This window comes from Nelusetta ayraudi, unplaced genomic scaffold (genome assembly GCF_046127955.1).
Source record: "Nelusetta ayraudi isolate G7.1 ecotype Tasmania unplaced genomic scaffold, CSIRO-AGI_Nayr_v1 ptg000048l, whole genome shotgun sequence".
Lineage (NCBI taxonomy): Eukaryota > Metazoa > Chordata > Actinopteri > Tetraodontiformes > Monacanthidae > Nelusetta > Nelusetta ayraudi.
Window position 1 is genome coordinate 18,035,001 of NW_027466098.1, and position 12,881 is coordinate 18,047,881.

Sequence of the window (12,881 nt, forward strand, 5' to 3'; positions counted from 1 at the left end):
ACTGATATATAAGACCATAATGTGTGCGTAGCACCAGAGCGCTGGCAAAGTTGTAGAATGTTTGCGTTTAACAAATGTACTAGTAACACGTGATGCTCATCTTATTAGTCAAAAGTAAAGAATTCTTTCTTATTCCTTCTTTTTTGGCAGTCTTCTTTCCTTTTGTTTTTTGCAGAAACAATAAGAAATGCTCACATTACTCTTGGATGTTATTTTGACTGAAGAGAAAGGTGATAGCACAGCAGGAGTCTGCTGTGCTATCCACACACAATGCGATTAAAGAGACAAACGAGGCATGATCCTAATTAAAACGATAAATAACTCCCTATGTGCAACTAACATCAGGTTTAATGCGAATACTTTCTAGGTCAAAGACAGACTTTCCCAGAACTGACAGCTTATACGAAGAAAACTGCAGCTGCTCGAGTGGAGTTAAACCAGCTCTGTGTGACTGCTCACGGAATGCAGAGCACAGAGGAGCACTTTGCCTCTTTATAATTGTGTTAAATGTCAATGGCCTTCTTTTAAAAGGCACTTTTCTTGTATGACACTTTTGAAAAGTACAATTCTTTTCTCCAGTGTTTATGTATTATACATGATACATGTGCAATTTATGTGTCAACGTTGCCATTTATAAGTTTTGGGTCGAGTTTTTGTCTAGGTTTTTTTTCTTCCAACAAGTCATCTTAAAATGTGCCACATTTAATGTGGGAGGATGCAAACTTCTTGTACCTGTTTGCGTTCCCGCTTGGTGTGGATGTGCTGGGGAGGCTGAGGAGGTGGCTGCTGCTGCTGGGGCGCAGGATTCATGATGACGGGTGCCGCCTGCACCGAGGGTGTGAACTGAGGCTGAGCTGGGTAGTAGGCCCCTGCTGTTGATCAGAAACACACACACACACACACACACACAGAAGAGGGTGCGTAAAGCAACATTCCTTGGTTGACGCGGACACAAGCATGGACACAAACACACACATTAGCGGTGTTTACACACGACAGCATTACTCTCAGCTGTATATAACGCGAACCTCCAGCACGTCCTGTTCGCTTCCTCTGTGGCAGCTAGAAAATGAAAATGTGACGGTTTGTATGATTCCTTTCTGATTTGCATTGTGGCAGCTGCAAATTCTTTTCAGTCCACGTGGCATTTATTCCATCATAGCAATTCAAAGATACATGCGTGGTAGTACATATATATAAAAAAAACAAAAAACAATACAAACTCACTGCAACTGCATTTCTATTCTAGTCATTTCAATTCCCCAACTTGAAGTCAGTCTGGAAGGGACAGTCCAGGAAAATAAAAGTAGCTTCTGAACAGGAACACAAGTATGCAGCATTCTTACATCCCTGCAAACTGTAGCCAATAACTTGTTCAGTAATACTGCAACTCCACTTGGACATACATCAACGTCTTACATGTCTATCACACAGTTTCTAACAGTATCTTCCTACTAAACCAGTATGTCTTTATGTCACATAAAAAAATGGATGGAGAGTGAATGTAAATCACATATTCAGAGAAGCAGTCAAGGTATTTAGGAGGCCCGCTAGATGGGCCTGCAGATGACACGGCACTTTCGCCCCCTCATAGCACCAAAGGAACTCCTGTCCTGCTTAGAGCGTGCATATTACCACATTACAGGTTTGTCAAGATAAAGCTCCTATCAGCAAGGCCAGGAAAAGGAGGGCTTCCACATTTTCCACCAGCTCCATTCGCCTTCCTTCGTCAATCATCTAATTAAAATATTCAACAGCCCGGCGATATTACCTGGCCTTGCAATCGGCCTTTGCAGTTCAGAACCAGCCGCAGCCAAGTTTCAAAGGAAGAAAAGAAAGTCCTTAGATTGAAGAGGCCTCCATTTCAGACCGGGGGAAGCGAGGCCCTGCACTCCCTCTCGCCACCTTTGCTGGCATTTCAGTCTAACTCACGTTACTGAGTCTGCATTGTTGACTAGGAGGAGCACAGACTAAATATAGTCAAAACCCCACACCAGCTCGGGAAAGAGAGTCCGCGAGAGGGAAAGGGGAGGGAAGTCAGATGGAGGGAGAAGGAGAGGGAAGGCGAGAGCTTCCTAGAAGACGCCTGAGATATCTGCCACAAAGTGCAAACTCTCTTCCACGACACCTACCCTCAGCGTCCCGCTGATCTTGAGACCCTCGGTTGCCCATGTTGCGTGCAAAACTGCGTAAGGACAGAAAAAATGAGAGGGGGCTTCACTTCACCCCCCCCCCCCCCCGACTCCTTCCTGTCCACTCTCTAGGTGCCCCCTTCAGAATGACTTCTTTTAATGCACTGCCCTCCCTTTTCCAGACCGTCTCCAGTTGGCTCCTCCCTCTGACCTTCCTAATTCCTCCCTGCCTTTCACTTTTTTCCCCCACCTTCCTCCGTCCCTGCTTTCCTCCCATTTCCCTTCCTGTGAGCACTGGCAGGCGGTTCAGTTGTGTCATTCACAACGGGCCTCCATTTGCTTCCCCTATCTCTTTACCCTGGACCGGTGATCCGATCCATGCAGACGGAGATGTCACAATCTAATGGGATGGGGGAGGGGCAGTGTGTACATGTATGCAGGAAGGGTTACGCAAATCACTAAGCTGGAAGGGGCTGGGTTAAAAATAGAGGTTATACCCCGTCAGCACAGTATATGTCTGTGTGTGTGTGTGTGTGTGTGTGTGTGTGTGTGTGTGTCTGTGTGTGTGTGTGTGTGTGTCTGTCTGTCTGTCTGAGTGTGCTTCTACCTGACTGCTAGAAAAGGAGCTGGAAGTTGCAGAGACTGTACCACCGAGAGGTTCAGAGAGGGGTGCCATAACATATTGTAAAGCTATGTCACCAATATAAGCAAATATTTGCTGAGATTCATATATAAGTATTTGTCACTTTTTTTTTACCTGTGTGACAAGATAAGAGTGGTTAAGAGGATCAGAATTTGGCAAGTGAGGTTTGAAAATGTAGAAGACCCCACAGTGGAAGTGCCAAGTCCTGTATCACATGACTCAAGTGAAGGCACGTCATGTGACTTGCAGACTGACCAACAAAACACACACACTCCAAGAAGTAGACAGTCGGGACACAGAAATAAAGCAACTGTTAAGTGAGCCATAACATTCATTAAAACAAATCGATGTGTTAATACTTTATAATATATAGAATTGTTGATAGGTTTGCAATTAACAATCACATTTGTAATAAAGTAAATATTTGGTGCGGCACATTAAAGAACCAAGCAGTTTCACTGATGATATAACTTTTATAAAAAGGTATTTTTCCATAGGTGGAAATTTTTTAGGTGATTTTTTTTTTCTTCTTCCTCATCCACATCCATGTTCAGAACATATTCAAACTGCTCTGATGACACAAAGGTATTGTAAATACGGTCGTACACACACTGAGTGCATTGGAGGAATTGTTTTCGCAGTGCGGTATTCAGGCCAGGGCATTCTATTGCTGATGAACTACAGTTTAAACAAAGGGAACACATAGTTCAGATGCCTGCTGAGTGGGGGGTCAGCAAGTTTGTTTTCAGGGCACTGCCACTTTCTGTACTGTACTACCACTTGGATGCCACTAGATGGTGTGCCAAAATTATATATCGCTATAGTCCAGCCGCTGCTGTCTATACAATACGATACAAACACTGCCCTCGCATGGCCTGACAAGCCAATTACACACTGTTCTCACCGAACCTGCGCTAAACAATTAACCAATCAATCAATCATCCTTTATTTGTGCAGCCCTAAATCACATCCAAAAGCCAACAATTAGCAGGACTCTCCCAAACTTGAATTTCGCCGTAACTACGGACACCAATGTGGATGCTAAATACATAATAAGATATATGGGTGAAATGAGCATTTATTTTTTATGGACGTAGAAAAAAATTCCAAATGAGGAAATATGCATGTAGGGCAGGATTACTTTTGGTATATTATTAACAAAGAGTTTTTTTTTTTTGTTTGTTTTTTTAAGTTTATCAAACAGTTATTAAACAAAGTTTCCCCCTTGACTATTTTTGTCTGCAACTAAACAGAACTCACTCGTCATAATTGATAAACAATATGCAGTGAGCAGAAACATCGATGGAAAAATAATGTACTTAAGTAGGAATTGGTGTCAGATGTCAAATTGGCGTCAAAAAATTTACTCAGTTCAAAGGTCAAATGTGACCACGTTGGGTTGGAAGTCCAAATAGTGGACTTTGTTAGTTTGACGTCGAATGGATGTTCAGAGTTGGTCATGGGCCGACGGACCCATTGCAGACACGTTCTGCACTGTCGCCTCATACTAGAGGGATCAGTTGGTTTTCTCTTTAAATGTGTAAGGGGCATCAAGACGCCTTTGGCTATGAAGTACCGCTTTTTGAATGCAATCTGGCTGATAGATTGAAGATAACGGAATAATAACAGATGATTTCACATCATATGAAACATCACTTTTGGTGGCTGTGGCAGTCGCTGTGCTGTAGGTGTGTGAGTGGCTGGGGTGAGGCCCTGTGAGGAGCCTCTTACCATAAGTACCATATTCAGCAGGGCTGGTGCCTGGGTAGAAGCCTGGCGTTCCCGCTTGGACTGGGTATTGCTGGGGTGTCGCAACGTATGTCGCTGATCGGTACTACGCAAACGCAGAGAGAAACAAATGCTCAGTGAACACCATCCTGCATCGCAACTTCTAAAAGCACTTCTCTGTGTGTGTGTGTGTGTGTGTGTGTGTGTCCTACCTGTCCTGGTATGAAGTAAGCAGGTGCTTGTGGAGAGCTGGGGAAGGGCAGCTGCTGCCCCGGGATCATCATCATCTGGGAGCCAGGGCCTGCCTGGTAGACATGTGGCGTCACAGGCCGAGCGCCGCTGCTTTGAGGGACACCCCGTGGACCGCTGTTGGGAGGCAAGCTGGCCCTGTTGGTGTAATAGGGCTGGAAAGGAGACGTGGAGACACGGGCATGAGAGGAGGGGATAATATGGTCGTGGAAGAAGTATGCGACAGCAGAGAGGACAAAATAGATGAACAGATGACGCAAGAGTGGACACAGAAGACATAAGGAAGCGGATTTGGGTGGGGAGGAAAGTGGAGCAAGTAGGAAAAGACAAAGGATTTATTCGTTTTTGTTTCCTTTCTAACCCACAGCATTAAAAGAGTCCTCCATTCCCTTCGTACAACTTCATGTCTGAAAGCAAATGGGACGTGTTGGTCCATCCTAAAGCAAGGCACAGTTTGCCCATAGAGCCGTGGCCTTCCTCCAAACTGGAAACATATTGGCTCTGCCAGCCAAAAGAGATAAAGCAGCTAACGCCGGTTCATTCAGAGCATCCTCATTGACATTCTGCTGCTGGCCTGGGGAGCTAAATGCCGTAGCCAGCAAAATGACACCGAGCCAAGAAAGCGCAACACTGCCAAATATTAGACACGCACATAAGCACTTCTCAAGAGTGTGAAGAAAAGGGGGACAGAGGGTTGGAACAAGTGGAACTGGAAAAACGGGGAAACTTAGTTACCTGTAATGACCTGAAGGTTCCCTTCAGCAGCACACAGCCAGACGACACACAGAGACACATCAAACAAGCCAGGAAAGGATGGAAAGAGAAGGAATAACAAAGCAACACAAACAGTTAGTGCAAAGCCCCAGATACTCCCCCGCTCTGAGCCACGCAGTGAATTCACAAGCAGCATGCACAGAATAGGTAGAACAGAGAATCCTCAGCAACGAGCACGAGTGACTCTCAGCAAAATGGACATTTGTTGAGACTTTACAAGCAATAATACATTAAATATGTCAGACTCTATGTTGAATTCATATCAAACTTCTTTTTTTAAAGTGAGTGGGTATTATTTAAAATCATATGTACTGCTGCCTCTCTCCACGATGCATCTGGAACTGCTGGACAGCAGGGGTGTCAAGATCAATGTGTTCACATGATCATTTGACCTCATCTTTATGACTTCAAATGAAGGAGGAGAATGTGCGGAAGTTCCTGGCGGCAGGAGCCCATTTGGGAGGCACCAACTTGGACTTCCAGATGGATCAGTATGTGTACAAGAGGAAAAGTGATGGTATTTACATCATCAACTTGAAGAAGACTATTGGGGAAGTGAATTATATAAATTGACATACTTAAAATATAAATGTACTCTTTATCAAAAGTAATCTCCAAGAATGACAAAACCAGATTTATTTCCAGTCATAATCCATTTGAAGTTTGAGGTCAATTTGTCTTAAATGCAGAATAAACACAAGTTTTCGAAAAAAGTGAATATTTGTACTTGAACTTCAGGACCATTTGAAATGATCTGGGATTATGATTTCTCTGTAACATGTGAGTACTCTGAGTGCATTAGTTGTGCTGTTAGTACCTGTTGGTGTATAGGTCGGGGCCCTGGGGCAAACTACAGGAGGAGATGCAAACAGGACAGAGGTTAAAGACAACGAGTGAGACCCATGCATCACTCTTCATTGATAACTCTGCAGCTTTAGAGAAGCAACTAAGGGATTATTGAAACCAGATTAAATTCAAAACATTCATATCTTAATAAAATGGAGTATGGAGGACAGGCTGAAGCTAATAGTTGGAGCTTGCGGGGAGAATCACAAATGAGTTTTGAGATTTTTCTTGGGCGCACTACAGTTTCCAGGTGGCAGAACATGTGATAGGAACAATGATTGGCAGCAATAAAGGCAAACATAAACACAGCAACAGTGTCAGAGGGACAAAACAGCCATGACATGCACCGATCCAGTTTTGAATTAGAATCTTTTGTTGTTATCGGTAATTATCTGACCGATGTGCGTGATTAAAAATCAAGGCATCACAAATTTTCCAGTGTGAAGGGGTTGAATCTGGCACTTGTACTCTCGTGTGCTGCGCAGTAGGTAAGCAGTAGGTGGGCCTACCTGTCGGGGCTGTGGTGGTGGGTTCATTTGTGGAGGCGGTGGAGTGGCAAACACAACAGAAGTGGGTTGCCCAGGGGGGAATGAGGGCTGCAAGAGACAGGAAGTGATATCAGTAGTGGCAGAAAAAGAGGAAAAGCCACGATTTATGGTCACCAGTTTTTTTGAACTACCTTAAATTATTTAATATTCTGTCTTGGAGAATGCAGCTGCATTGCAATGACTTCATCTTTTCTTAGGTAAGGCCGTAGAGTATCAGAATAGACAGTGAGCTGCCACTGTGACTGTGGCGTCTTGCTGCAGCCACCCTCCATGCATGACAATGTTATGATGGCGGTGCAGAAAGTGAAGTTACAGCATCACTTACCTGTGAGAGACCAGGGGAGGGGGCAGGATGGGGGTTGGAGGGGGATCCTGTTATAGGCTGTGGTGCTTTATTCATTTCATGGGGTTCTGCATGGGGAGGCAGACGTGTTCCTGTGCATAAAGCTGGAGAGAAAAAAAAGAAAAAAAAAAGAGAAGATGTTAAATGTGTTCGTCCATACAGAGTACAAGACAGTGACATCCAGTTCTACAGCAACAATGGCCAATGTGCAATTTAATGTACTAGTGATCATCATGTCACTGACTTACTGGGGGCCACCGAGTTCAAGTCATGTATTTAACTGAATGGGACAAATGGCTGCAGTAAAATCCCAGCAGTTGCGCTTAGGTTTAAAAAAAAAAAAAAGAGAATACACCCTGACATAAATTTTGCTCATGAATTTCACAGGAAATACAATTCATCATTAACTCAACTATGCTTGACACATTAACTTTGCCTGCAGTTTATTCTGCTTTGATGCAGGGGGACGTCAGATTTGAGGACAGTGCCCGACTGACTCCTACCAGACTCAAATCTTGTATTCATGAGTCAATGACTTAAGAGTTGTTGTTTTGCTGTTTTACACATGGAAACAATCAAACATTAATTGCTTGAAACAATGCCCTTTCTAATTTGCCCCCTAAACCTGTTTTGATAAGAACTGATGCCGTCAGAACCAACTGTTGATATGTTTTTTGTTGATGGTCAAAAACTGTAATTTAATATCATCACACTTATCATGAGGCTATGAGGTTCCTGTAATACTGACACACTTGGTATTTATAGCAAAAGCCTACACTATCTGGCCCAGGGAGCCACATATACATAAAACCCCTTCGCATACACACACAGCCGAGTAAAAACCCTGAGTCATGGTGAATCAGAGCATCATTCTTTTTTCAAAGAGAGGAACTCATGCGGCACCAGTGTTTGCTCTCATCACCGTTTCCATGACTGTGGCAAAACAAAGAGCAACACAAGCTAATAGGCTCCGACAAAGACTTTTAATTTTGCAATTAAATGCTTGTGGAAAAACAGATTGATAACTGATGATTAACAAAATGGCTTAGACAGGTTTAACTCAAGCTTGAAAGTCTAAGAAAAACAGTGATGGTGCACTTTTCAGTAAGGAATGACAGTAGAGGTGACAGGCATCTACAAACAGACAGACAGACTGTAGAGTTGAGCGAGCCAGGCTGGGATATGAAATGCTGAGTAAACTATGAGGCTTAAAAGAGGGTCTTAGACTATGAACATGTCCAAGTGCTGCAGACTTTGCTTCTCACAGTGGAGAATCCCTAAAAAAAAAAACTCACTAATCTAAAAAAACAAAACAAAAAAAACAATAATAATTCACTTCCTTAAAGAATTACAAATTGAGATTAACAACTTTACCAAGTAATGTACTGGTGACAGACACGGAGCAAAGCTTTTCTTTAATCACAAATTCTTCAACAGTCTGTAACAAAACATTTGTGTGCAAAACTACGGCAGGGAAAGTGTGACAATATTGACGCAGAACTTTAATAGGAATCTGTGCTTTTCAGCAGAATTTCTGTTGGTGGTCCATAGAGGTGCACCTCCACCCACTACTGACACATGGCCCGGTCATTTGATCTGGTCCGACATGCATGCAGCGCCAAAGTGATCCAGCCACCAAAACACCTGCTGGTGAAACATGCTCCTTCAAGTGTTGCATAAGCCTCCGGCACTCTCTTATGACTGTGTGTGCAGGAGGGGGCTGGATACATGTCGGGATGGCGATCGTGTTAAAGGGTGCAGCAAAGGGCGACCTGCGGAGTCAGCTTTAAGTGACAAACCAATCAGCGGGAGCCATGTTATAAAGTGATCATAGCAACACTAACGATGCCGTGCAGCAACATGTTGGGCGTAATAACATATAGGCAACAGAGAACATGAAGTTATCTTGATGACAGCCAAGCCAGCAGAGGTGAACATTTTCCAAAGGTATGTTCTGCGTTGCTGAGGCGTCAACATTTGTCTGTTGCTATTTCAAAGGACCAGTGCGTGAGATTTAGTGGCGTCTATTGATTGAATAGTGGAAAGTGTTAACACGAATCCTTGTTTGCTGGTGTCCATCACAATCTTATATCATGTCTTATAACGGTATAACAGCTGGAACGTCAGCGTGAAGAAATATATCACAAAACCCTGCACACGTTCACATTCTAACCAAGCCACTGCAGTCAAACGTTGTGCAATGTTGCCAGCTGCCCAGAAGTAGACTTGCCCTCTGTCTGCAGTAAATATACATGCTGATTATCTACGAATGCGAATAAAACACTTATTTTCGTGACCTGATTCATATATAACAAAAAATTAAGAGCGACACTCTCCAAATTTTGCTAGAACCGAGCCACTTCACCAAGCATCCCATAGTTCCAAAACCATCTTGGAGAAAACATAAGCATCTTTATACTGCTCTCAGCACACCTGCTAAAAAGAAACATTTGACTTGGAATGTCCCTGAGGTCAAAATGCCACAGACTCACCAAGAGTTGAAGGTCCACCAAAATATTACACCCTGGAAAAAGTTCTGAATGTGTTGCCTTATACAAGACTGCACTTAAAATAATACATGCAACGCAACGCTGTAATAACGATGCACATTAACTCTCGATTAACTATGACCCAACACCCTTTTTTTGTTCATCATATACTTCGCATAATTTTGTGAAATGAGAATCATGGATCGATAGCTTGTGAGTCATCTTTGTGCAACTCTTTATCAACAAGAAATGAATAAGGCTCAGTCAACTGACTATGTTGTCTTAAAAATGTGAGCAAGGAGAGAGACACCCTGTTTGAGAGAAGCACATTATCTCACTTGAGAAGAACCCTAATGTGACTTCAGTTAATCAGACTTTTGGTTGTCGAGCTTAACGACTGGAGGCTAGATGCTGAAATTATGTCAGATGGCCTGACTCAGGCACATCACACTAATAATAGTCCCACTGTGGCAGTTACAGGAACAAAAATGTTAAAGGCGTCTGTATATTATTAACCTTAAAATCTGTGACGTTGGTTGCAGCGAGACACACACACACACACAAAAAAAAACAACAACAACAACCTGAGACAAACGCATGAGCTACAGGTCGTTTGATTACATGCGTGACACTGCATCCATTTTGGACCCACAACCCCCTGCTAAGGTCACATGTCTGAGGTCCTTGACATCAGCCACACGCCTGCTACAGCATGCAGGGCGGTGAGAAACAAACAAAAAAGGAACTAAAGCATGAACGTACTCGTGTGCGGCAACGCGAATCTGACACCAAATTATCGGTGTCAACAAACAGGTTAGACACACCATCGCCGGGGCTACCAATCCATGGGTGAAAAAATAAATAAATAAAAATGCACTCGTGTTTCCTCGGCTGCGAAGGCGAGGCGCTATTGCTGTGACACAGGGGCGTGTCGGCTTATCTACTCGCACAGACCATCTGCTTACAAAGGCGGCTGACCGTGCGTCCGCACAATATGTGATCCACAATCAGGCACCACATCTCACCGCAACTCCGGACAAATGCGGCTGCGGAGACGCGCTGTTGTGCCTTCCGCCGTTAGCCATGCTGCTAACCCAGACCGAGGCCCAATCTGGGTTTACCACGTGGTTTCCCTGGCTGTTGGCGCGACGCAAACCCCGGCCACCGGCTTCGTGCCAGCCACACCTCAAATGATGTGTTTGGTCTCCGGCAGCCATCTATTTCTGAACGGAGTAAATCACACCTGGCAAACGACCTTTGCAGAAACCGGCGGCATCGGCGAAACGTGACGGCGACTGCGCGAATATTTTCTGTTGTTGGCTTACCTGTCCGGATAGCTGTCGAGCTAATAAACGGGGCTACTGACTATTAGCTGCAACGTGCAACGGCTGGGAATGCTACTCGCACTCGACACGAGTGCGCAAGCTAGCAGAGTGTGTGGGGTGGCCACGTTAGTTGTGCTGTCAAACGATGTCGTGATAGCGATGACTGAAAATAACGTGAGCAAGCGTGAGTCAGACGCCTCTTCGACTTTACAGCGAAGCATCATGCACACAGTTTACCCCCGCCGCATCATCGCGACAGCCCACGTTTATGTGGATGCACCATGATGAGCACATTTCTGGAGATGCCTGGGTGACATCGCACATACTCTGTTGAATGTTCTTCTAAGAACGGTTCGTGTAAAGCCCAGCGACCTGACAACCTCATTAGCAGCCACCTCCCGATTATCTTGACCCCTCAGAGCCTGATACAGGACTAACTCACAATGCCAGACGTCTTGCGTTGCTGCCACATAAGCAGACGAACTAGCCGCAAGTACGCGGTTGACAGACGAGAGGAGACACGATTTTGTTTAAAATCTCCCCCAAGTGAATCATCTGAGGACTATTTTACAGACCAAGTCAGCCTAAAAAAATGATATTGGTATGACCGGCGATAACATAACATGGACACGGCAAGGTTTCGGGTGTCAAGTTATAAGTCTGTACTTTATTAGCAATCACAACTACCCATTTTTAAAGAGTCACGTCTCCAAACTGAGAACTCGGGCCTCTCGACATTTTGCGTAGAAGACCGCATTAAGGACATAGTACAACTCCCAACCAAAACTAAAGTAATTTCAATCCGACTGCCACACAGCATTCTAACGCTGTGAATGACTCGCTCGCGAGCGGTCGTGTGGCTAGGCTTAAGCAGCGTCGATTCTGTTAACCGACGAAAACAACAACATTGTGGCAAAACAGTCTCTCCAACACGTGTCACGTATCATAAAATGTATGTCATATGATATATTTCGAAACGTCACACGTTTACGGACTTTTCTGTGTACGTACGGTGATGTTAGCGGTCTAGTTGGACGAGCTATAGTGAAGAAAGAACACCCACGTCGCATTAGCATGGAATGCTAGCGACGAGCTAGCTGGCTAATCCCTGAAAACACAGCGGGAGCACCGACCACTGAAGAAAGTCCATACGGCTACGGACGTCTTCACATCTTAACATGAAACAGAAATTGTACTCCAACGTCATTTCCGAATTTCGGCATTGGAACACCCCGACATTTATCTGAGTATTTAAACATTTCCATAAAGAATTTAACGGAGGACTGTAGCCGTTACCTTTCTCTCCTTGAGTCCGCAGAGCCGGACGGACGGAAAATCTTCCCGGAAGCCGGTAGGTAGGTAATTCCGGCAGAATCCCATCACGTGAAACTTTCTCAGCAGTCGTATTTTTGTCCCCAAGAAGACTGCATAAACATTGATAAAATGCATGAGACGTTTTAAATAGGAAGACTTTTTATTTGCATTCCCTTATAATAAGTCAAATAGGTGACTAAACTCTAAAATTAAATTACGTTATCAAAATAAAATAGTCGTATTTCGTGATAATATATCCAACTCAATTGTATGTGTTAGGAACGGATTTAAAAAAAAAAAAAAAAAAAAAAAACTCCATCTATTTTAATGACTACTTTAGTACGTTGTAGGGGTTTCTCTACAATTATAAGTAGCATCCAGTGGCGTAGTACTTTCACTCATCTTGAGTTTCTTAAACGCCGCACTTCACTGGTACTATTTTTCTATAGAGCCGAATACAGTACTAACTAACTAACCAACTAAATAAAGG

General features: G+C 43.9%; 1 protein-coding gene across 8 annotated transcripts in view; it reads right to left on the reverse strand.

Moving 5' to 3' along the window:
• The window catches only part of LOC142895639 (eukaryotic translation initiation factor 4 gamma 1-like), a 26,885-nt gene extending 14,387 nt beyond the window's left edge, over positions 1–12,498 (reverse strand). For 3 of the 8 annotated variants that reach the window (XM_076036861.1, XM_076036860.1, XM_076036859.1), the window contains exons 1-8: positions 12,374–12,498; positions 7,246–7,367; positions 6,882–6,968; positions 6,344–6,376; positions 5,488–5,508; positions 4,716–4,907; positions 4,507–4,609; positions 733–872 (exon numbers count right to left, since the gene is read on the reverse strand). In XM_076036861.1, coding sequence (XP_075892976.1) covers positions 733–872; positions 4,507–4,609; positions 4,716–4,907; positions 5,488–5,508; positions 6,344–6,376; positions 6,882–6,968; positions 7,246–7,320 — 651 coding nt within the window. In that variant the 5' untranslated portion in view covers positions 7,321–7,367; positions 12,374–12,498. Of the gene's footprint in view, positions 1–732; positions 873–2,132; positions 2,685–4,506; positions 4,610–4,715; positions 4,908–5,487; positions 5,509–6,343; positions 6,377–6,881; positions 6,969–7,245; positions 7,368–12,373 lie in introns of those variants that run through there. The other 5 variants (XM_076036865.1, XM_076036864.1, XM_076036862.1 and 2 more) reach the window with 4 other exon arrangements.
• Positions 12,499–12,881: the final 383 nt, after the last annotated feature.